The 26,491-nt window shown below is 33.5% G+C and overlaps 1 protein-coding gene and 1 long non-coding RNA gene across 2 annotated transcripts; both read right to left on the bottom strand.

The window, feature by feature from the left end:
* Window positions 1-26,491, bottom strand: LOC127737412 (uncharacterized). Its single transcript, XM_052248064.1, has 12 exons — window positions 26,328-26,491; window positions 25,613-25,753; window positions 20,351-20,452; window positions 15,747-15,914; window positions 14,039-14,299; window positions 12,547-12,614; window positions 10,016-10,123; window positions 8,900-9,077; window positions 7,282-7,381; window positions 6,613-6,719; window positions 4,769-4,900; window positions 1-2,549 (listed from the first exon to the last, which is right to left on the bottom strand). The coding sequence occupies exons 1-12, from the start codon at window positions 26,331-26,333 to the stop codon at window positions 2,427-2,429; spliced, it is 1,494 nt and encodes a 497-aa protein (XP_052104024.1). The 5' UTR covers window positions 26,334-26,491; the 3' UTR covers window positions 1-2,426.
* LOC127737422 (uncharacterized) lies at window positions 16,249-17,475 on the bottom strand. The gene is made up of 2 exons (XR_007999481.1): window positions 16,920-17,475; window positions 16,249-16,478 (listed from the first exon to the last, which is right to left on the bottom strand). It is a non-coding gene; the product is annotated as an uncharacterized LOC127737422 (long non-coding RNA).

The following is a 26,491-nucleotide window of genomic DNA, read 5'->3' as shown; positions in this document are numbered from 1 at the left end:
TAAAAATTTATTGTCATATAACTGTAGAACTGATTATTGCACTTTGAAGTAACATGTAAATTTGGTATAAAGACTTATAAATAAAGCACTCAACATTTAAATACATTTACACTTTGGATATCTTTCTCAATGACTGGTAATATCAATATAAACTCCTATCATTTAAGATTAACATGCCTTTTAGGCTCGGAAAGTAAGAACTTTGAAAAAAAATAATCACATTTTATAAACCTTTCACAGATATATGAATGGTGTTTATTTAATAGTACTATGATTTTGTTGACTCTTACACACCTCTTTCTTTGCTTCCTTATATAATGTTTTCTTTAATTCTTACCAGATTTATCCTTTTCCTGACCCGTTTATTATTTTTATTTAATCAACGTGTGGTTCGTTTGATCTCAGTTATTCATTGATCAAAATTCAATTATGACGTCAAATTTTTTTGCCTTACTCTGAATTTTCTATTGTGACGTCATGAAAAAAGGCGACCATGCCTGATGACATCACATAGAAAGAACACATCTTTTTGCAGATCATTCGAAAAGAAGAATTGAGTCTGTCTGCATATCCTTAAAAAATCATTAGAGAAACAGATTCAACCACCAAATCTTGTGCAATACGATATATATCCACTCTCGACAGTTAAATTTTAAATATTTGAAAATTTAACTGTCTCGAGCAGATAAATATCGTATCACAATCGATACAGTGGTAGAATCTATATAAAACTGGCCATAATATATTTATAAGAATGAGTATCTCATAATTTAGAACCCGTTTGCAGCCTTTGCCACAAGCCAATTTGTATAGAAAGATGAGCATACTGTACCATTACAATTCATTCATGCCTCTAAACATATCAATAAATACTATGAATTACTTAATACTATCACAGTTCATAGATTTAAAGCAATTAGCCTTTTCTCAGTTACAATTTTAGATAAACAAAAAGTAGAAAAACATTACAGTTTCCCTATTTAAATACAGTAATATAATTACTCATATATAATGAGGAAAAAAAACATCCACAGAAAATGAAATCACATTTTTTATTGTGCTAACAGTTTAATGAGAATTTACAATATCCTTACTTGTCATAATTAAATACGCTTTGTCCTGAGATGAAAGTGAAATGAAAAAAAGAGTTAAATTTATCAACATTCTACAAAGCCAATTTAATTTTACCATACACATATATGAGCTCATTCACTATGGTTTTTCACTTGCACTAATTAGAGTTGAGCAGTTAGTATGTATACAGCCAGACAATCTTTAGTGATCAAACATTGTCTGTTCATGATCAGCTTTGTTTTCAACATTTGTTAGGTGGAATAATAAATTAAGCGATTTTTGGGAGGAAAAGAGATCTTAATTAATTTTGAGGTTTTTTTCCTGAAATTGACCTGGTTTTATAATATGAGAGGTTAAAAATTCATGCCTGTTTATGTTCTTTTGAAAAAGAATTACTACTTCTAGACTTTCAAAAAGCTACTACATATTTATATTTAATTATATTCCTTACTGTAGGTAAATATAAAAAAGAAGATGTGGTATGATTGCCAATGAGACATCTCTCCACAAGGGACCAAATAACACAGAAAAAAAGAAATAGAACATTAATATAATGGAATATGACAGCTCTCTCACAAGCAAAAAACCCTAACTGCATGACTGAATGGATAAGGGTCCAATAGGTGGGTATTCACACACAAAAACTGGAAGTAAAATAGCCATTTCTGGGTGAATGAAAAATAAAAAAATAGCTTGCACATATCTTTTTAACCAATTTACTCAAAACGCAGTGAATAGCGAGCTTCAAGAAAGAAAAAAATGTGAATTAAAATGGCAAACACATTGTAAATAAGCCTTTACCATCCAGTATCATGTTGGAAGAATGATATAATATCACATTTACAAACTAATATTTTAAAGATGAATATGATAAATGAAAATAATCACTTGATATGGATTTGTGCAAGCTTGGTATGACAGTGTTAATAGTCCTGATTAGATGAATGACTGCAATTTGTGTAAATTATTTTGATTGGCTTATTTAATGCCAATAAAACAGCATGTTGATATCATGCATGTATGTTTAACAAAATGCTATAACAACACACATCAAAGTACAAAATTAATTCCTTTGAGGAAGTCCGTTAATGTCTTGTTTATATATTTATTTACTTTATCTACCATCTCAATCTTGACATAAAAAGAAATTGATAATTGAATAGTGTGTATTGTTATTCATAGTAATTTTCATATGTAGTTTTCTCCTGTCAATTTTGTCTACTTGTAACATGATTTTTCTCTCTATTCTCTTTGTGTTGTGGTACTAGAACACCACAGTAATCTCCAGGTTGAAGCATTTCTGTCTTATTTCAAATTTCTCCATCTTGATAAAAACAGTTATCTTTCCTTGTTTAGAACCAATAGTTGATAGGGCCAATAATGCTGGTCTGGAACAGAATCAGTAGCACCAAACAGGACAGAACAATGATGGTTATCAAGTAGGCTGGCATAATTGGAATGTGGAATAACTTGGCCTATAATGTACAAATAATTAGATGTATTTATATATATAAAAGCTACTGATATAAAATATTTGTCCAATCTTTCACATACTGTGAAAGTACTTTTATTCGTGGGGTACCAATTTTTGTGGTTTTCGTGGAAGGCTTTTAATATCCACGAATTTAAGTGTCCGACGAAATATAACAACTGTTGTCCAAATCAAGACACAGAAAGATCCCCATGTAAGTTTGACTGCATGCATACTGGCAAATAATCTAGAGAATACATCAAATATCAGCAAACGCACTATGAACTATATATACAACTTGAGACAGGACTTTCTCTTTCAAAAATTTGAATAAATTGCTTCGCCAGGCGCAGCTGGATACAACCGCAGAGGTCCAACCCTGAACAGTTGGGGCAAAAATGGACACAATATTCATGCTTGATACAGGTCTGAATTTGGATTGTAATTAAATATTTGACACATAATAGGTTCCTGACACAGAATTCCTAATTCCTAAACGGTGAGCCATAACCCCCCAAAGCCAAACCTAACCATCCCTTTGTGGTATGGAAACTTGTGGTATAATTTCAGAGAGATCCATACACTTAAACACAAGTTATTGTCTGGAAGTTACAAAAATGCTTATTTTTGGCCCCTAATTCCTTAACTGTTGGTACCATAACCCCCAAAATCAATCCCAACCTTCCTTTTGTGGTATTGAACCTTATGGTAAAATTTCATAGAGATCCATTCACTTAAACTAAAGTTATTGTGCGAAAACCAATGTGTCTTCGGACGACGACGCCAACGTCATACCAATATACAACCGCAAACTAAAACTGTACCACTAATAACTTTTATTTTTCAAGAAAATTTAGTTTTGAGTGATGAAAGTCAGACTTCCGGTAATGATATGTGCTGATGAAGTATTATGTTTTAAATTTTATCTCCTCATAATTTTCATACGAAAAAAAAAATCCTTTTGGGATTGCGCTTTTACTTTTTAAGAATTAATTCTACAATTTAAAGTACATTTTCTAATGTACCTGTTTTTTTTTAGTGACATGTTTATGGCCCAATTAACACCTTTGATGATCTTTAATCTGTTGATCATTCGATCTCGGGTTAATTAGTGTCACCACTTCTGATTAATTACACTTGTGCAACAATTGAAATGTCTACTTAGCAAATTCCTTCAATCAAGACACTTTGTTAGCATAGAGGAATCATTTTATTTCCAAAAGCAATTATTTTATTAAAAATTTGATGAATGCTGTCAATAATAAAAGACGAACAAGTTAGTGAAAAAGAATACTTTATGTTGCAATGTCCCGCAAATCAGTATAAAACAACATATGATTATTTTCAAGGATCTTCGTTTCTGATGGCTTCAAATTCTTCACTCGATTATTTTTCAGAAAACTAAAATCCATGAATTTAAGAACCCACGAACATGTAACTTTCGCTCAAATCACGAAAATTGGTACCCATGAATAAAAGTACTTTCACAGTACAATATTTTGGTTCTTTGTTTCTAACAACAAAAGGCTCCCAGGACCTTGAATCCTAACCTGGTAAACATATACAACGATAAATCATTAGTAACAGTAGCTACGGCAGGGGCATAAAAATTGTTAAAGTAAATTTAGGATGGATAGATGAATTTGTGTTTAATGTCCAGTGGCTAATATAACATGCACATCATGATGAGAACATGTTTATGCAATTTAAATATGAATCATGCTGTGTATTAGACAAACAAGCTGAGCTGAGTAGTAAGTAATTAGTTTATTATAGTGACTTGTGAACATGTATCAATAAATATAACACAATAACAAATTTTGTATAGTCAATGTTTGGACCTATATCTCATCTATTTGACAAATTTAGTAACTTTATGAATATTAATACAAGGCTGTATCATAAGGTAATTCTCTGAAGGAAGACATGACACTTACATATACACATTATTCTGTGTCATAGTTGACCAGTCTTTTCTCTTACTAGTCTTTGCTTTTACTCCTAACCTAAATGCCTGCATGCTTAGAGGAAAAGCATCAAATATAAAATACTTTGGCCTGACAGGGAACAAACCCACAACCTCCCACACTAGAGACAAGCATGCAACCACGAGACATATGAGGGGGTCTCATCAAATTGTAATAGTTTTATCTTGTCTTTTTTTTGTTCAGTCAATTTAGAAAAAGTTATTTTTTAAATCCTACAAACTATATATTATCTTACCCTTAATTTAGTATTTGATACAAAATTCATAAAAGAATCAAGATCCAGCTGTGAACTTCCTTTGTAACCAAATACTCTCATTTCTAATGCAATCTTTATAATCCTACAACATACAGAATTCACTCTGGCTGCCTGAAATAAAACATTTCTGATGTAATCTTTATAATCCTACAAAATACATTTTTTAGTGAAATAATAATGAAAATGATGACATTCTACATTTCAATCTTTGTGTTGTCTGTTTTTTCAGTCCCTTGGTTTCTTCTCTGTTAAAAGTGTATTAAACACAAGTTAACATTTTGGGCTAAAATCACTTATCCTAAGTTGTGATGGTTGTCTCTATATAAATGTCTTACAAAAGCTTGTACATGTATAAAGAAAAAATATTGAAAATGAGATAAAAAAAATGTCCAACTACCTGTAGGTTAAAAATGGCTGGATCACAGGACAGGCAATTCTTTGATTTATTGTTGGTGAATAAGCATTGTTGGGTGTCAACTGTTTCATTGGTTTCTCCCTTTGTTTAAATATTGTACATAATTCAAGAAATCTTACTGGAGGACAAGTTTTTTTTCTTTACTAGTCGTTTTTTTCTAATATTAGTCATCTTCGCTAGCCAAGGGTTACGATTCAGTCCCCTCCTCTCCACCCTTAGCTAATTAAGGTAGAATTTCGGATCCACGAGGTAATGATTTCCCTTGGTCACAGTTGTAACTGGCTGCATCAAATCAAAAAGCGCCTTTAAGATGATCATGTGTAAATGTAGAAAATGTAAATAGACAATAGCCACGTGTTGATTGTGCAAAAAGTATTTACCCCAAAAACATAGGACGATATTTAGTGACAATTTTAAAGTTCAAAATTAACTAATTGAAGTTCCTGGGTAAGTTTCTCAAACAAATGTTGGAATGTCAACGTATAGTTTCGGTTCCTGCTTCACAAAATTTGTAAACACTACACACGACCATTTTACACCTCCACACTGAAGAGAGTTCAAGTGCTGCCATTGGTCAAGAATGATGTAGTCGGAATGGGCGTGACTTTTATCTACTAGCAGATGGTGCAGCATTGTAATCACAAATGTAGGCTTAATCTGCCAAGGGTTGAGAGGAGGGGACTGGATCGTAACCCTTGGCTAGCAAAGATGAATACTAGTAAGCACATTTTTTATCAGAAGTTAAATATTGCAAAGGAGAAGGTTATGATAAGGCCACTTTTTTATCCCCTTGAATTCAAAAAGCAAAAATTGTTATAAGCCTACCAAATGTTCATTAGACATTTGTCTGATAGATACAAGAATTTATAGTTATGAATGTTGCCTTACATATTTGCATTAAGTGTTCAAACTTCTTGAATTTAGTGAAAAATTGTAAACTGCTGAAATAACCTCATTTTGAGGTCTTGACATAAATATTTAGATATGAGCAACAACTTTACTCAAAAAGATATTTGCTACAAAATGTATTTTACACAGAGGTTAAGGTGTGTAAAATATCTTTTGGGGTAAGGCTGTTGCTCATATTCATTTTGTCCGAAAACTGTGCATAAAATAGCCATTTGTTGTCAAATATTTCAATTTCAACATGTTTATGAAGACAAATTGACTTCATAAGTAATTTTTTTGCACTAAAGTGTTCAGATTACATTACCCTATTCATTTATCAATTAAATTAACATAATTTTAAAAGCACAGCATAATTTTACTATTTTTGCAATTTCAGGGGCCAAATAATGGCTTTTATCTTACCTTCTCCTTCTGTTGGATACCGATAAGTTACGTTCTCTCATTATAAATGTATTGTTATATTCATTCATTAGTATTGCCTAATAATCTATTGACTTACCTGAAACAAAGGAAAACACAACATGACAAAAAATACCACTGGAAAAAAAGTCCTATACAGCCAGATCTTTGGTAGGTCATTCTTATTCAGCACTAAAATACTTATACCTGCAAATATCCAGTAAATTAATCACAGTGTCAAGGTTAGTTATTCTTTAAACAAGGTATTTGTATTCTTTATATGTTAATCTTAAATGCATGCAAACTATGTATCAGAATTAAAACCAAGTAACCAAGAAAATTGACATTGTTCTGCATTCTTTTCATGTTTCACAAAATAGACACATGGAAATAAAATAGATCAGTACCATTACGACATGTGTCAGACAGACTGATATACAGAGGAAACATTGTTGATCTATCATGTACAGCTAGTTTAAAAGAAATGTATCAGACAAATATACTCTTTGCATCCAATCTTCATACCAAATATTGTTGGCATACCATGGATAGGAAATGAGGAAGACATCATCTTGAAAATTTAACCTGACCACTCGAACGTGAAATTGACATAAATGTATTTAAAACTGGATATTAAATTAAGGTCAAGACCATGTGACATATAGAATATCATATGTGCTGATATTGTTGAAGAAATATTCTCTATCACATTAATTTAGGACTCAAACTTTAAAATGCAAAGCTCAGGTTCAATATATTGAGTTCTTACCTATAATAGTTAGTTCACAAAATATAACACAAATCAATGATGTCATTCTAGCCATAGGACCATTCAACACACTCAGGTTCTGTCGTACTGATAATACATCCTGAAAACATGTTCAACTGGGGGTTATAAGATGTTTTAAAAAAGAATTTGCATATATAACATAATACACTTTATTTTAGTTTAGTATGTTACTTCCATTTTATATATCGTAAGCAAAAATCATTAGCTGCCAAATTTATAAAGAGAAAATATTTATATTTCTACCATTTAAACTTAAACAGAGTAATGAAATCAATCTCTCCCACAGAACTACAATTTTTAAGAAGTCCCAAAAAATGTCAAATTCGTCAAGACAATCATAACCTGTATTACATGTCCTTATTAATGTTATTCCAAAACTTGGAAATGAACGGACTAGCCCTGAAACCATAAAATTACAGAAGTGAGTGCAAATTCTGAGCTGTGATCTGCATTTAAACATGAGGATATCCAAATTGTACCCATTTTGAAAGTTTTTTCACCTACGTTTATTTAAGAAACAGACAAAAGTTTCAACTTTGTGTTTATTTTGTAGATGTATCCTTATTTATTATTTAGTTACACAAATTCAACTTTGAATCCATACTGAAAAATGGGTTTGAATAGACTGCAATAACATCCAGGATTCTGTAATGAGGCATACCTAAATTGCACCCATGCTGAACTACACATCCATAAAAATCGAATCACTGATGTTTTGTTTTAATTCTTCACATTTTTTTAACAATTTGACGATAGTCCATGTGTTTTGTAAGAAATGGATGTCTGTGACATATTTTAATTTCTAATTTTTAAAAGTAGACTTTTTGTAGACATTGCATGCAACCTTTCCGTAAATTTTACTTCTTTCACTGGAGAATTCATCTGTTCACTTTAAAATAGTTTAGTCTTCTAGAAAACCTATAAAATTTCCTCTTCTTTTTTTTCTTCTGCAAATTGGATACTGTGATGATAGCAGAAGACAGTTTTTTTTTAGATTGAGTACATTGAAGATAACAAAATCTCCTGGCAAATGATGGGTGGTGGAAATGTTCAACATTTGGTTCAAAGGACTTCATGTTAAAACATAAATTGCGCCCAAATTTCAGTCTTTGATTAGCTACTGTTACCTTGGCCTTGAAATATTGACCCAAAAATCAATAGGGACTTCCAAATCCCAAGGGGCATTACTACACCAACAAACCAAGTTTGGGAAAAAACTGGACAAATGTTTGATAGGATAACATATGGAAACAAAACTTCTGCCAACATTTCAGTCTATAGATAGATGATGTGACCTTTACCTTTGACCCTAAAATCAATAGGGTTTTTCTTTATCCCATGGAACATTATCAAACTTGGTTTGGTAAAAGTTAAACATATGGTTTAAAAGATAATATTGCAAAGTTTAGTAAAGATATCCATAATGGCTCAAAGATTAGTTCGATTTCATTGCAATTCGGATTTCATTGCAATTCGGTATAAAAAATTGGCAAAGTGAGAGAACTTTATAATATACTGCCAACTCTTTCAGGTAAAACTTAAAATTGATTTCATTAAATGTCATCATACCTTCATAGCATATCTAAATGATTTTTACCTTCATGGCATTCCTAAGATCTGAAGACTTTTCTTGCAACCTAAGTGCCAGTCCACGTATATAGAATAACATCATCTCACATTGTGTGACATAATTAGCTACCACAGCCAATGACACAGAATTCAACACCATTGTTCCTAACAGTTCTATACTAAATAACACCCAGTGTACTGTTTTACTGGAAAAAAAGAGACTCCCATTAATAAATGTTATAAATAAACTGTTAACATAGAGATATACCTCGCCTATTGGCATAAAATTCAGGAAAAAACAATTTTATGGACAGCAACATTGCCTATTAATTCAGACACTGGACCATGATCTAGTGGGCAGGGCCTGAAAATGGTTGACAAACTGAGATGTACAGACAGTAATGTAACTTTATAGAAAATATTGTTGTCTATTGTAAGTAGTTCCTATCAATATGACTTATAAAGCAGAACACTTAACATTGAAAATTGCTAATTAATTCAGTCACTGGACCATGTCCTAGGGGTCAGGGCCTCAAAATAGTCATCAAACTGATATGTACTGATAGTAATGCAACTTTATATTGAATATCACTGATCTATTACAAGTTGTTCCTATCAAATTAACTTAAGCAGAAAACTAAACAATTGTTGACGCCGTCGTAGCCTGAAAAGCAATCCCTATGTCTTGCTTTCCGTGACTTTCGTCACAGGCGTGACAAAAACACATGCGTAAGAAAATATAATTATTCATATTCTAACATGAGCTGTTGTTAGTGTTAAATGGAGTGTGATGGTGAGAGATTTGGACACTGAACAGCACAAGTGTATGTCATCATAATAAATTTTCTACATACATTTTGAAAATGGTGTCATATCCAGAAATTAATTCCAAAATAGCATGTTATACATAGATTAAGATTTTGTTAAAATCCTACCTATATAAAATCATAGCACAAAAATTGTTTCTCAAAATTGTGCTTTAAAAAAAAGTTTTACTGCAAATTTTTGTTTCCCAATAAAAAATTATTTTTTCACTTTTCACGAGGAAACTGCATATTTTTACAAGAAGATATGAATACAGATACATTTATAATTGAGATACAGTATTCTTTACCAATATATAATAGTTTAATTGAATTCTTACCCTGTGGCTTGAAAAAAAATCAACTTAGGAAAATCGAATGCCCATTCATACATTCCTTGTAAAATAAGTGTGCTCAAAACCCATAATGCTCCTAAAACTTGGAATAATCTGAAATAGCAGAGTAAAATAGTATGGAATATTTGTATGCATAAAAAATTATATAAAACCATTGAAGTTGCTTACAAGCATGTCATTTGGACTCTAGCAATCATACCAAATCTTCTTATTTTATATTACATTCAATGTAATTATATAACTTATATTTTTACATTTAAAATACTTCTGAGAATAGTGTGTACTACATATTAAATATAAAATAATGATGCAAATGTCTGTGCACATGATACAAATATAGGTTTAAGGCTGGGGGATAATTGTGCATCAACATATTAGGGTTCAAAAAGGAATTTGTTCTAGAAAAAAGTTTCCACCATAATTGCAAACCATTCTTTTCAAAATCATTTAATGTTTCTTTCTCTTACAATTAATCAAAGACAATTTATGCTGTTTACTAAATTTGACTGTTTATTCTGAAGATGTTAGTTACTTCCCACCAAGCTTGTGTTTATTCTGAAGATGTTAGTTACTTCCCACCAAGCTTGTGTTTATTCTGAAGATGTTAGTTACTTCCCACCAAGCTTGTGTTTATTCTGAAGATGTTAGTTACTTCCCACCAAGCTTGTGTTTATTCTGAAGATGTTAGTTACTTCCCACCAAGCTTGTGTTTATTCTGAAGATGTTAGTTACTTCCCACCAAGCTTGTGTTTATTCTGAAGATGTTAGTTACTTCCCACCAAGCTTGTGTTTATTCTGAAGTTGCTAGTTACTTCCCACCAAGCTTGTGTTTATTCTGAAGATGTTAGTTACTTCCCACCAAGCTTGTGTTTATTCTGAAGATGTTAGTTACTTCCCACCAAGCTTGTGTTTATTCTGAAGTTGTTAGTTACTTCCCACCAAGCTTGTGTTTATTCTGAAGTTGTTAGTTACTTCCCACCAAGCTTGTGTTTATTCTGAAGTTGCTAGTTACTTCCCACCAAGCTTGTGTTTATTCTGAAGATGTTAGTTACTTCCCACCAAGCTTGTGTTATTCTGAAGATGTTAGTTACTTCCCACCAAGCTTGTGTTTTGTTAACAACTTATACATATTGATACCATGTCAACAGAAGAAATTAAACAATTCAAATAAAGATATGCCTTGACAGAAAGTTCTTTATCATGTGTCATGCTTCAGCATGGTAAAACCTAAACCCTTGTAAATACTCGTTTTGCACGGCAAAATTATCAGGAGCAGTTCAAATCTCCTTTGTTGTTCTACTGGTAATTTTGCAAAACTAACCAAAAAGTGTTCAATTTGTTCCTGTCATGAATAAGTATTATTATATAGCATGTATAGATAATGATTTCTCTAATTTTTGTGCTATTTTCACATTTCTTGATCGGTGTGAGAAAAATATTTCTCCTCACTAGTGAAATATCTGTTCTCTGCAAATGATTGGTCGAAATTTAATTATGACGTCAAATTTTCTTGATTTCTTCTGAATTTTCCTATTGTGACGTTATAAAAAAAGGCGACAATGCCTGATGATGTCACACATAAAGAACACAACTTTCTGCAAATCTTTGAAAAGGAAGGATAAAAATCATTAGAGAAACAGATGCCACCACTGTAACTCGTTTATTACGATATTTCTCCACTCTCAACAGTTAAATTTTAATTATTTAAAAAGCTCAGCAAGCCTCGTGCTTTAAATATTAAAATTTAACTGTCTCGAGTGGAGAAATATCGTAACACACTTGTTGCAGTGGTGAAATCTATATTTATAAGAATTTCCTTGCGAAAAATTCAGATATCTCACATGTGAAATAACTTGTTTATTTTCACCCTCAATACATTTTCTGCATTTTACCTGACCTTCACTTAAGAATTCTAACTGAAGGTTTGCACATTGGTTTTTAAAACTCATTGATTAAGTGTGTCACATTTAAAACAATTTCTTGTTTCACAATAATTGCCAAATCTGCATCAATTTTCTCGAAAAGCTGATCTGCCATTTTGAAAACTGTGTGCAATACACATATATTCACATGCCAGAAAAGTATAGTGAAATCGACAATACATAAAGTGAATTCATTGGCAGTAACACAGAAAAGACTTTTGATTGGTTGATTGTTGGTTGCTTAACGTCCTAAAAAGAGTTTTGATGTTCTGTTACTACATTATAAAAAGTATAACTAATCACCATATTAGATAAATAATAAGACCACTTGTGAACAAAAGACCGCTGTGGATTAAACTTGTGCTGCACAATCGTTTAATCCATGCATTTTTGGGTCACACGTCTTATTTTTTATATTCAAATATGGCAATTAGTTATATCATAAACATTTGCCATTCTAGATTAGATGTACAAAAACCAAAGAATCATATTATGTGCATGTATCTGTAATTAATGCCATGTCTATAGAAAAAGATATTTATCTATGTAAACTAGCATCCTATATATTACAAGGATCCACATTGTTACTCTTACCTTAGTTTTTTTATCATTCTATGTTGAGATGATGCTCTGTTTGATAAGGGTGTGGCCTGTAAAAATACCTGTAAGATAGATTGCAAATATATACATGAAGTTAACCGCAAGTCATCTAGGCCTTCATTTTTTTTTTTTTTTTTAATCAGAAGACATTTTTAACCCTTACCATGTTGGACTGTAATATTACTGTCTTACCCAAAACACGAACTTGGAAAATTGAATTCACATAAACTGGTTTTTCTGGAGGGGTGGACTTCCCTTCTGTGTCTAACACACGCAGTTCAGAAGCCTAAAACTTCCAAAAATAGTTTAGACCCACTGGAATAAAACTACTGATCATGTTTATTATTGAAATACACTTAGTGAACAACTACTTTCGGTTGCAGGTCCAGTTGAAGCCAAAAATCGAGAAATTCCGTTTTTTTTGTGTTAATGTCCTTCTTTAGACTGCTGTACACAAATCACTTTCACTCGACCTAAACTTTGTTTTGGTTTGTGTGTTTACTGGGGTCCATTCTACATGCAGACTACAGTAAGATACATCTATTTGCATCCCTCTGTCTTCCTGGTCAAGAAATAGGACGAAAAATTGTCAAAATTGACACTTTTTTTCACCTGATGACCAACTCTGGGGCAAAAGAGTTGTATCAAAATTCAGCTACTGGTTAAGAAAGTATTGACTGATTTTTTCACCTTCCCCAAACTATAAAGATATAGAAAAATCAATGTTTTGCCATTGGAAAGCAAGTATTTTCTTACAAGGATGCCTTGTCAAGAAAAAAATGAAAAAGTATCATTATTTTTTTGGTTTAAAAAAACTAGTGCCACTCAAGTGTTCTGTTAGTTATGCTGATCAAATATTACAGACCTGTGTTAACAATAAAAAGTTCTTAGTATATCAGTGACATACAAATCTAGACATTATATAAAATATAACATTCAGGTTAAACACACCCAAATTAATTCAAGCACTTATACTTTCAAAACTTTGTTCTAATATTGTTTTGCTACTCTTACAAAAAAATAACCTACTATGAAGGAATTTTGTTTTGCTCAATTTCAGTCAATTCATTAATGTTAACATTAAAAAATGTTGTATTCACCACACAATATTTTTTTTTTTAGGTAATTGAACTAGAATTATTGATCAATTTAGTGGCTATTGAAGATGATTATAAAGTTATTAAGAGACATATAATGAGTTCCTAAAAAAACCAAAATCTCCCATTTTTTACATGTCCGAACTAAAAATACTACAAGTGCTCTCATTGGTCAAGAATAATGTAGTATCAGTTTTGTTGCTTCTTTCTACCAGTAGATGGTGCAGCGTTGTATTAAAAAATTTGGCTTAATCTGCCAAGGGTGGAGAGACGGGGACTGGGTCATAACCCTTGGCTAGCGAAGATGTGTACAAATAAACAAGGGTTAACCTATATACCCATGTTTCAATCATTGTGAGGCAAATAAATTGATCATAACTAATGCTGACCTTCTCCATAATGGCATATAACTGTTCATTTTCGTGTATCCTGTAATGTACAAAGCCCATGACAAAGGCAACGAAATGTAAAATATTTGGTATAACATATGTTGTGATGACATGTTCACATGCCTCTGGTGGCAGGCTTCGCTTGGAATGGCTGAGATTCTGTAGTATCAGGTCTGAAGGACTGTATGTAGCTAATGGTTGATACTCATGTGTGGAATTTACAGATATAGTTGTTATTGCTGCTGTTGATGTCTGTAATATCTAAAACAAAAATGAAAATTCATAATTACCGACATAAACAACAATTTTTTCAATTATTTTGACTGCATTCAATAAACGTATTTACATTTTTGGTATTTAGCTATATTTTGCCTCCGAATGACCTTAGATATATTCCCAATCACCTTTTGACGTCAGGCAACAATCAATTTTTAATTGTGACGTCAAATGTTTTGAATTATGATGTCAAAGTTTACGGGAACCTGTGTGATTTTACGTAATGGCGGACAAATTTGCATACAAGTGTAAATACGTCTATATTCAAATGATTTTCTAGAACTTATAACACTAATGCATATATATATGTCAAACCTAACATATTAATATTTATTTGTTCTTCAATTTCATCAATACATGATTTTTTTTAATTTTTCAGCAAAAATGATTGATTGTGAATTGTTGGTTGCTTAACATCCAGCAGCAAATAGTTCATGCATTTTCAGGACAATCAGCAAAAATGAAGCTGTCAGTATACCAGATAATTCTGTCATTCTATAACTGATCTAATTGATTACAATGATATAAGGGTAAGAATTGCCTTTATCATCAATCACCAAAGGGCTTATTGCATTTGCAACAAATTAAAAAAAATCTAAATTTGCATTTGCTCCATCTTCAAATTACCTAGCCTTGAAGTCATTAACATTTTGATTTTTGTACTCACAGAAATCAACTAATTAAAATACTGGATTTGGTGTTTCGAGCACTAATTGTGTACTCCAAGTACTGAGCAAAGTTTTATGACTGAGAGCCCAGGTGAGATCATACTAATTTTAGATGATCAACTGTTAATCTTAAGACAGCTTGTTAATGGTGTGTAATGAGTTAATGGTCACCATACATGTACATGTATTGACACAATAGAAGAGCTCATTAGCTTAAAACACTTTAATGTGACAGGATTGATGTTTAGCACAATGAAACAAACTGAGGAAAAAAGTAAATAATTACATATATTAGATATTCTTAATCAGCAATAAAAAAGAAATTTGTTCTTGAAAAGTATCTGATGTACATTAGAGGAAAAATTGTATGTCCGAGGTTTAGAGTGAGCATGGAGATATTTGAATAGTTTTCAATGACCTTTCAGTGCTCAAAGAAATATTGATTATTCCTTGCAATCTCCTAGTGTGTGTGTCCTTCCTAAAGCTCACCATCGAAACCAGGCCTTATAATTTGGCACCTCAGACGACATGGTTTCATCTATATAACCTCATCATAAATTATATCTTATCATATTTTATTTCTATTTGTAAATGAGTTCCATAAGTTGATCTACTTTTCTTTATTGAAGAGTTAATAGTGACTTTTCAGATGATCATCTGTGTTTTTGCAGCATACATGCTTTTTATTTTACACTGCATCTAGGACTTCTTACAGTTGTGTACAAAATTATATCACTATGTTTTATTGCCTGAGTAACACTCACACTTTTGGTATCTTTCTTTACATTAAGTTTCCACTGACAGGCAACAATCTCATAGATATAAACATACCACAACAATAGTACAATAAATACTGGATAAACAGTGTTCAAGAACGAGTACACTTTGCTGCCTGAGTTAATAGACTCACGACCAAAACCTCGCCATCCTATCTGAAACAATAAATACTATACATAAGTACAGACAAGACATTATTATTACAAGGACTTAACCAATCGAATCTGAAATATTATAAAGAAATAATTACTTTACATGCATATGTTCTGGAAGGAATATCCTTGACTGATAAAAAATCATAGGTTTGTAAAATTGAAAATTATGAATAATTTGTTTCTTTTCTTTTCGACAAGAGTGCACACGCTGAAATGTCTCGCCTTCTCTATTAATCATTGATATTATGTTGATAGTCCTAAATATAAAGCTTTATTACAACTGTCACATAAACTTAACATTAACCAAGTAAACTAAACATTGACCAATGAACCATGAAAATGAGGTCAAGGTCAGATGAACCATGCTAGGCAGGCATGTATAGCTAACAATTCTTCCATACAACAAATATAGTTGACCTATTGCTTATAGTTTAAGAAAAACAGACCAAAACACAAAAACTTAACACTGAGCAATGAACCTTGAAAATGAGGTCAAGGTCAAATAAAACCTGTGTGACTGACATATAGATCATAAAATATTTCCATACACCAAATATAGTTGAACTATTGCATATAGTATTAGAAAAAAAGACCAAAACTCAAAAACTTAACTTTGACCACTGATCCATGAAAATGAGGTCAAGGTCAGATGACACCTGCCAGCTAGACATGTACACCTTACAATCATTCCTTACACCAAATATAGTAGACCTATTGCATACAGTATAAGAAAAACAGACCAAAACACCAAAACTTAACACTGAGCAATGAACCTTGAAAATGAGGTCAAGGTCAAATAAAACCTGCGTGACTGACATATAGATCACAAAATATTTCCATACACCAAATATAGTTGAACTATTGCATATAGTATTAGAAAAAAAGACCAAAACTCAAAAACTTAACTTTGACCACTGAACCATGAAAATGAGGTCAAGGTCAGATGACACCTGCCAGCTAGACATGTACACCTTACAATCATTCCATACACCATTTATAGTTGACCTATTGCATATAGTATTAGAAAAAAAGACCAAAACTCAAAAACTTAACTTTGACCACTGAACCATGAAAATGAGGTCAAGGTCACATGACACCTACCAGTTGGACATGTACACCTTACAATCATTCCATATACTAAATATAGTAGACCTACTGCTTATAGTATCTGATATATGGACTTGACCACGAAAACTTAACCTTGTTCACTGATCCATGAAATGAGGTCGAGGTCAAATGAAAATTGTCTGATGGGCATGAGGACCTTGCAAGGTACGCACATACTAAATATAGTTATCCTATTACTCATAATAAGAAAGAAATTAACATTACAAAAAATGTTGACTTTTTTTTCAAGTAGTCACTAAACCATGAAAATGAGGTCAAGGACATTGGACATATGACAGACGGAAACTTCGTAACATAAGGCATCTATATACAAAGTATGAAGCATCCAGGTCTTCTAGCTTCTAAAATATAAAGCTTTTAAGAAGTTAGCTAACGCCGCTGCCAGATCACTATCCCTATGTCGAGCTTTCTGCGACAAAAGTCGCAGGCTCGACAATAACATGTAATAATATGCTACCATATAAATTTTTATTACTAATCATTAACATGATGCTTTTGAATCTAGTTTATGGCAATGGAAACCTGAACAAATGTGCTACATGTATTGTGGTGGAGACTTGAATACATGTATCAATGGTGATGGATTAACTTGAATACATGTATCAATGGTGAAGGATTAACTTGAATACATGTATCAATGGTGATGGATTAACTTGAATACATGTATCAATGGTGATGGATTAACTTGAATACATGTATCAATGGTGATAGATTAACTTGAATACATGTATCAATGGTGATGGATTAACTTGAATACATTTACTATTGTGATGGAAACTTGAATACATGTACTATTAAGATGGAAACTTATATACATGAACTATTGGTGATGGAAACTTGAATACATGTACATGGTGATGGAAACTTGAATACATGTACTATTGGTGATGGAAACTTCAATACATGTACTTTTGGTGATGGAAACTTCAATACATATACTATTGGTGATGGAAACTTGAATTCATGTACTATTGGTGATGGAAACTTGAATACATGTCCTATTGGTGATGGGAACTTGAATACATGTACATGGTGATGGAAACTTGAATACATAAAATTGAGAATGGAAATGGGGAATGTGTCAAAGACACAACAACCCGCCAATAGAACAGACAACAGCAGAAGGTCACCAACAGGTCTTCAAAGCAGCGAGAAATTCCCGCACCCGGAGGCGTCCTTCAGCTGGCCCCTTAACAAATATATATACTAGTTCAGTGATATTGAACGCCATACTAAACTCCAAATTGTACACAAGAAACTAAAATTAAAAATAATACAAGACTAACAAAGGCTAGAGGCTCCTGACTTGGGACAGGCGCAAAAATGCGGCGGGGTTAAACATGTTTATGAGATCTCAACCCTCCCCCTATACCTCTAGCCAATGTAGAAAAGTAAACGCATAACAATACGCACATTAAAATTCAGTTCAAGAGAAGTCCGAGTCATGTACTATTGGTGATGGAAACTTCAATACATGTACTTTTGGTGATGGAAACTTGAATATATTGGAAACTTGAATACATGTACTATTGGTGATGGAAACTTGAATACATGTCCTATTGGTGATGGGAACTTGAATACATGTACTATTGGTGATTGAAACTTGAATACTTGAAATTTTGGTGATGGAAACTTGAATAAATGTACTATTGGCAATGGAAACTTGAATACATGAACTATTGGTGATGGAAACTTGAATACATGTACTATTGGTGATGGAAACCTGAATACATGTACTTTTGCAATGGAAACTTGAATACATGTACTATTGGCAATGGAAATTTGAAAACATGTACTATTGGTGATGGAAGTTTGAATACATGTACTATTGGTGATTGAAACTTGAATACTTGAACTTTTGGTGATGGAAACTTGAATACATGTACTATTGGTGGTGATAATTTGAGTACATGTACAATTGTCATGATTGTGATGGAAACTTCAATACACATGTACTATTGGCAATGGAAATTTGAAAACATGTACTGTTGTGATGGAAATTTGAATACATGTACTATTGGTGATTGAAATTTGAATACTTGAACTTTTAGTACTGGAAACTTCAATACATGTACTATTGGGGATGGAAACAAGAATACATGTACAATTGGTGATGGAAACTTGAATACATGTACTATTGGTAATGGAAACCTGAATACATGTTCTACTGGTGATGTAAACTTGAATACATGTCCTATTCGTGATGGAAACTTCAATACATGTACTTTTGGTGATGGAAACTTCAATACATGTACTATTGGTGATGGAAAATTGAATACATGTCCTACATGTCTTATTGGTGATGGGAACTTGATTACATGTACTATTGGCGAAGGAAACTTGAATACATGTCCTACATGTTTAATTGGTGATGGGAACTTGAATACATGTACTATTGGTGATGGAAACATGAATACATGTACTATTGGTGATGGAAACCTTAACACATGTTCTATTGGTGATGTAAACTTGAATACATGTCCTATTTGTGATGGAAACTTCAATACATATACTTTTGGTGATGGAAACTTCAATACATACACTTTTGGTGATGGAAACTTAAATACATGTCCTACATGTCTTATTGGTGATGGGAACTTGAATACATGTACTATTGGTGAAGGAAACTTGAATACATGTACTTTTGTGATGGAAACTTGAATACATGTACTATTGGTGGTGATAATTTGAGTACATGTACAATTGTCATGATTGTGATGGAAACTTCAATACACATGTACTATTGGCAATGGAAATTTGAAAACATGTACTATTGTGATGGAAATTTGAATACATGTACTATTGGTGATTGAAATTTGAATACTTGAACTTTTGGTGCTGGAAACTTCAATACATGTACTATTGGGGATGGAAACTTTGAATACATATACTATTGGTGATGGAAACTTGAATACATGCACTATTGGTGATGGAAACTTGAATACATGTACTATTGTGATGGAAATTTGAATACTTGTTCTATTGGCAACGGAAACTTGAATACATTTACTATTGGTGATGGAAACTTGAAGAGGTTTCAAAGCTGCATAAAAGAGGAAGTAATCTGCAAGTTTCTATCTTAACCAGGTGTCATTTAAGTAAACTTTCTTGACATTAAACAAAGAAATAATCAAATCCTATTTTAAGACACATACAGAAAAAAGATAAGAAACTATAAAGAAAGACTTCCGTTAACTCTCAACTCAGACATGCCTTACAGGACAAGTAAAACCTTACTTTTGAGTATCATATCTTTTCTCTGCCTAGTCACAAGTTACAAATTTCTTATAATCTTTACACCTACTCACTAACAGAAGAAGTCTCCAATAAGGTCTCAGAATTTGTTGCTTACAGCGTCGTAGTGTTGTAGTAGTGAGATTTAAACTGTCTTCCCCATCCAAATCTGCAATCTGTCATAACAAAGAGGCAAATATCATTATAACACACATCTTTTGTTTCCTTTAACTGTCTCATTTCATAATTAAACCATGGACACAATACTTAATATTGTGACATAATTAATGTTAATTACTCTACCTTACATGTCTGCAAGGTGGTCTTGACACACAATTTGAATCTTTTCATTTTTTTACAAGGATATTGGAATGTACTAATAGTTATGTTAAGCTGCTACCCAAGAAAGGTACATTTTCTTATGCAAAAGTGACTAAAGCCCTCAAAATCCTAGCTTAAACCCTGACTGAATTTAACTGTAATTTTAAAAGGGTAATTTATTCTATGAGTGAACTAATTGATAACATGTATCTACAGAATCTTGTAAGTAAGTTTCTTTGATTATCAGGATTTCAGCTGTTAAAATTGAACGGGAGTATGGGAAGCCACAAATATTAGTTCAAAATATACCTGTATTTGCTGGATTTCTATTTCATAGAAATTTCCAGAATTTGTGTCTTTTGACACTTATCTAAAATCTGATTTTATTACAATAATTAAATGTCAGGAATAAAACCTCTAACATCCTAGTTTCTTATTTCCTTTGAGGGAATTTCTGTTGATGGTAGATCGTTGGTAATCTGTTTAATTTCATAATTTTTCCTGACTACAGGCAACTCAATAAACCTTATCACTATATTTGACAACCAATATATGTTATCATAGACATTCCAGTAAATTGTTGTGTCACAAATCACATCATAAAAGTGAAAGCTGTATAACATCAATGGGTAAGGTGTAGTAGAATCCACAATAGCAAAAAGGTCCATACCGGTACTTGACATCTATATTTTAGGCTTTTGTATATATTGCTGCAGACCTCAATATGTCTTTTTTTAAAATTCAGTGTGTTGTTGGATTGCTGTATCATTAACAACTAGAGGCTCTCAAGAGCCTGTGTCACTCACCTGACTCTACTTTGGTTTTAGAAATCATGTAAAGATAGATAAAAATCATAACAGATACCCAAATAATGATTGAGGCCAAATTTTGATTAATATTGGTCCCGTTATTTAATAAAATATCCAGGTGGCCATCTTGAACAGTAAATCGGCAACAAAGTAGCAACATTTGGTCAGCACTTCATAAGGAACATTCATGCCATGTTTGGTTTCATTCCATTCAGTGGTACTCTAAAAGAAGACATTTGTATGTATTTCCCATAGGGTCCTATGTTAAACTAAGCCCCCGCCCCCCCCCCCCCTAGCGGCCATCTTGGATGATGGATCGACTGCAAAGTAACAACACTTGGTCAGCAACTCATAAGGAACATTCATGCCATGTTTGGTTCAATTCCATTCAGTGGTTCTCTAAAAGAAGACAATTGTATGTATTTCCCATAGGGTCCTATGTTTAACTAAGTCCCCCGCTGTCGGCCATCTTGGATGATGGATCGGCTGCAAAGTAACAACACTTGGTCAACATCTCATAAGGAATATTCATGCCATGTTTGGTTCCATTCCATTTATTGGTACTCTAAAAGAAGACATTTGTATGTATTTCCCATAGGGTCCTATGTTAAACTAAGCCCCCCCCCCCTAGCGGCCATCTTGGATGATGGATCGACTGCAAAGTAACAACACTTGGTCAGCAACTCATAAGGAACATTCATGCCATGTTTGGTTCCATTCCATTTATTGGTTCTCTAAAAGAAGACATTTTTATGTATTTCCCAAAGGGTCCTATGTAAAACTAAGTCCCCCGCTGGCGGCCATCTTGGATGATGGATCAGCTACAAAGTAACAACACTTGGTCAGCATCTCATAAGGAACATTCATGCCATGTTTGGTTCAATTCCATTCAGTGGTTCTCTAAAAGAAGACAATTGTATGTATTTCCCATAGGGTCCTATGTTTAACTAAGTCCCCCGCTGTCGGCCATCTTGGATGATGGATCGGCTGCAAAGTAACAACACTTGGTCAACATCTCATAAGGAACATTCATGCCATGTTTGGTTCCATTCCATTTATTGGTACTCTAAAAGAAGACATTTGTATGTATTTCCCATGGTCCTATGTTAAACTAAGCCCCCCCCCCCCCCCCCCCCCCCCTAGCGGCCATCTTGGATGATGGATCGACTGCAAAGTAACAACACTTGGTCAGCAACTCATAAGGAACATTCATGCCATGTTTGGTTCAATTCCATTCAGTGGTTCTCTAAAAGAAGACAATTGTATGTATTTCCCATAGGGTCCTATGTTTAACTAAGTCCCCCGCTGTCGGCCATCTTGGATGATGGATCGGCTGCAAAGTAACAACACTTGGTCAACATCTCATAAGGAACATTCATGCCATGTTTGGTTCCATTCCATTTATTGGTTTTCTAAAAGAAGACATTTTTATGTATTTCCCAAAGGGTCCTATGTAAAACTAAGTCCCCCGTTGGCGGCCATCTTGGATGATGGATCAGCTACAAAGTAACAACACTTGGTCAGCATCTCATAAGGAAGATTCATGCCATGTTTAGTTTCATTCCATTCAGTGGTTCTCTAAAAGAAGACATTTGTATGTATTTCCCATAGGTCCTTTGTTAAACTAAATCCCCTGCTGTCGGCCATCTTGGATGATGGACCGACTGCAAAGTAACAACACTTGGTCAGCACCTCATAAGGAACATTCATGCCATGTTTGGTTTCATTCCATTCAGTGGTTCTCTAAAAGAAGACATTTGTATGTATTTCTCATAGGGTCCTATGTTAAACTAAGCCCCCCCCCCCTAGCGGCCATCTTGGATGATGGACCGACTGCAAAGTAACAACACTTGGTCAGCATCTCATAAGGAACATTCATGCCATGTTTGGTTCCATTCCATTCAGTGGTTCTCTAAAAGAAGACATTTGTATGTATTTCCCATAGGGTCCTATGTTAAACTAAGTCCCCCGCTGGCGGCCATCTTGGATGATGGATCGGCTACAAAGTAACAAGCTACAAAGTAACAACACTTGGTGAGCACCTCATAAGGAACATTCATGCCATGTTTGGTTTTATTCCATTCAGTGGTTCTCTAAAAGAAGTCATTTGTATGCATTTCCCATAGGGTCCTATGTTAAACTAAGTCCCCCGCTGGCGGCCATCTTGGATGATGGATCGGCTACAAAGTAACAAGCTACAAAGTAACAACACTTGGTGAGCACCTCATAAGGAACATTCATGCCATGTTTGGTTTTATTCCATTCAGTGGTTCTCTAAAAGAAGTCATTTTTATGTATTTCCCATAGGGTCCTATGTTTAACTAAGTCCCCCGCTGGCGGCCATCTTGGATGATGGATCAGCTACAAAGTAACAACACTTGGTCAGCACCTCATAAGGAACATTCATGCTATGTTTGGTTTCATTCCATTCAGTGGTTCTCTAAAAGAAGACATTTGTATGTATTTCCCATAGGGTCCTATGTTAAACTAAGTCCCCCGCTGGCGGCCATCTTGGATGATGGATCGGCTACAAAGTAACAAGCTACAAAGTAACAACACTTGGTGAGCACCTCATAAGGAACATTCATGCCATGTTTGGTTTTATTCCATTCAGTGGTTCTCTAAAAGAAGTCATTTGTATGCATTTCCCATAGGGTCCTATGTTAAACTAAGTCCCCCGCTGGCGGCCATCTTGGATGATGGATCGGCTACAAAGTAACAAGCTACAAAGTAACAACACTTGGTGAGCACCTCATAAGGAACATTCATGCCATGTTTGGTTTCATTCCATTCAGTGGTTCTCTAAAAGAAGTCATTTGTATGCATTTCCCATAGGGTCCTATGTTAAACTAAGTCCCCCACTGGCGGCCATCTTGGATGATGGATCGGCTACAAAGTAACAACACTTGGTCAGCACCTCATAAGGAACATTCATGCCATGTTTGGTTTTATTCCATTCAGTGGTTCTCTAAAAGAAGTCATTTGTATGCATTTCCCATAGGGTCCTATGTTAAACTAAGTCCCCCGCTGGCGGCCATCTTGGATGATGGATCGGCTACAAAGTAACAAGCTACAAAGTAACAACACTTGGTGAGCACCTCATAAGGAACATTCATGCCATGTTTGGTTTCATTCCATTCAGTGGTTCTCTAAAAGAAGTCATTTGTATGCATTTCCCATAGGGTCCTATGTTAAACTAAGTCCCCCGCTGGCGGCCATCTTGGATGATGGATCGGCTACAAAGTAACAACACTTGGTCAGCACCTCATAAGGAACATTCATGCCATGTTTGGTTTCATTCCATTCAGTGGTTCTCTAGAAGAAGTTCAAAATGTAAAAAGTTAACGCAGACGACGCCGGACGACGGACGCCAAGTGATGAGAAAAGCTCCAGGCGAGCTAAAAACCCACATATTTATTATTAACATCAACAAAACGTGACCAAACTTTTTTTTACTGTCAGAGGACCTAAGTAGTTGTTTCAGACAAATAAATACTACACATAGGCTACTGTATCCCTAAAGATGTTTAACTGTGTAGTGTTATTGCTTGTAAAAAGATGAAATATGAGGATCTGGATAGGGTTTCTCCATTTCTGTATTCTTTATTTTTTCAGGCCATTTTGCTTTTTTCTTTATTTGTTTTGAATATTATTCTTTATTCTTTATATTTCAGCACCCCATCATTCTCTATTGTTTTCTTTTCAGGCCAATTTTTCTCTATTTTTTATATTTTTTAACCTTTATCATGTTTATTTGCACTCTTTGCCCATTATTCTCTATTTTGTAAACCCCATCCAGACCCTGAAAAATTACACATGATAACTGATTTATCAACCTGCCACATTCTTTATGTGCCTCTCAGCATCACAAGTCAGGAGCCTGCAGTTCAGTGTTTGTTGTTGGTTCATGTCTATCATATTATTTTTTCGTAAATTGTTTTATTATAAATTAGGCCATTATTTTCTCAATTGAAATGTTTAACATTTTTCATGTTGGGGCCTTTTATAGCCGACTATAAGGTATGGGTTATTCTCATTGTTGAATGCTGTATGGTTGCCTATAACTGCTTACATCCACTTCATTTGATATTTGTCTTATTGGCAATCATACCACATCTCCTTATTTTTGTACATTGTATATGCCATACTGGACATTATCATAAAACCTTGACAAAGTGGACTCACAAACTTCAATGAAATACATACATCTACTCTAATAGCACTAGTATAGGACTCCCCAGACATGTCGCTGGCATTTTGTAACTCTTGATGTTCACCTGAGTTACTCATATTTATAATCTTTTCCTTTGGTACATCTTTTGTTTCTTCATTAGACAACTGTTCTTCCTAGAAATGAGAAAAATAATTCAATAATTTCCTTACAGCTGATTTTCTGTTAAAAGAAATTCATTGGCATAGGAGGCGGTAAGAGGGGCAATTCCCACAACACTATCAAAAGATGGGGGGGAGGGGTAGTTTGGCAAAACAAAAAAAATGAAAAATGAAAGAGGATAACTTCTATCTTTTAGACTATTATAGAAAAGTTTTCTTGCTTCTCAATTTCAGAACTTTGCAACCATATCCCCCTCTCCCCTACTTTTCAGTCCACTTCTATGCCACTGAAATTTTGTACAAGAAAAAAACAATATGAACTGCCTGCTCACTAATGATACCCCACTATAAATAATTATAAAACAGGAAGTTGAAGAGCAATGAATGTGAACTAACACATCAAAGAGTACAGCATGCAGTAGTTTCAGTTAATTTTGTTGAGTTTACAATGGCTAGAGTGCAAATTAGAAAAAGGGGATTCAAAAGCCAGGGATAGACCCATGAGGACCTCATCCAAACCAGTATTGGACACACCATTACTTATTTTATAATTCAACATGATTACAATTTACATTAATAATCCACTCACCAACATGAAGATTTTCAAGTACTCCTATCCTAGCTGATAATACAACAACTTTACATAAAATCATTTTATGTGATGTACACATAAGATGTCGGACAATTACTTATGTTCATCATATATATACATTGTACAATAATAGTATATCCTTCACAGGATATAAATGTGAA

This window comes from Mytilus californianus, unplaced genomic scaffold (genome assembly GCF_021869535.1).
Source record: "Mytilus californianus isolate M0D057914Y unplaced genomic scaffold, xbMytCali1.0.p SCAF_4, whole genome shotgun sequence".
In the NCBI taxonomy this organism is placed as follows: Eukaryota; Metazoa; Mollusca; class Bivalvia; order Mytilida; family Mytilidae; genus Mytilus; species Mytilus californianus.
This window is presented reverse-complemented; position numbering and strand designations above follow the sequence as displayed.

Bases quoted from the DNA above. Each gene is read 5' to 3' on its own strand.
- LOC127737412 (XM_052248064.1), bottom strand. The intron at 12,615-14,038 runs GTCAGCATTAGT...TCTATCTTACAG, and splicing joins TATATGCCATTATGGAGAAG to GTATTTTTACAGGCCACACC. The intron at 7,382-8,899 runs GTAAAAATCATT...ACATGTTTTCAG, and splicing joins ATCTTAGGAATGCCATGAAG to GATGTATTATCAGTACGACA.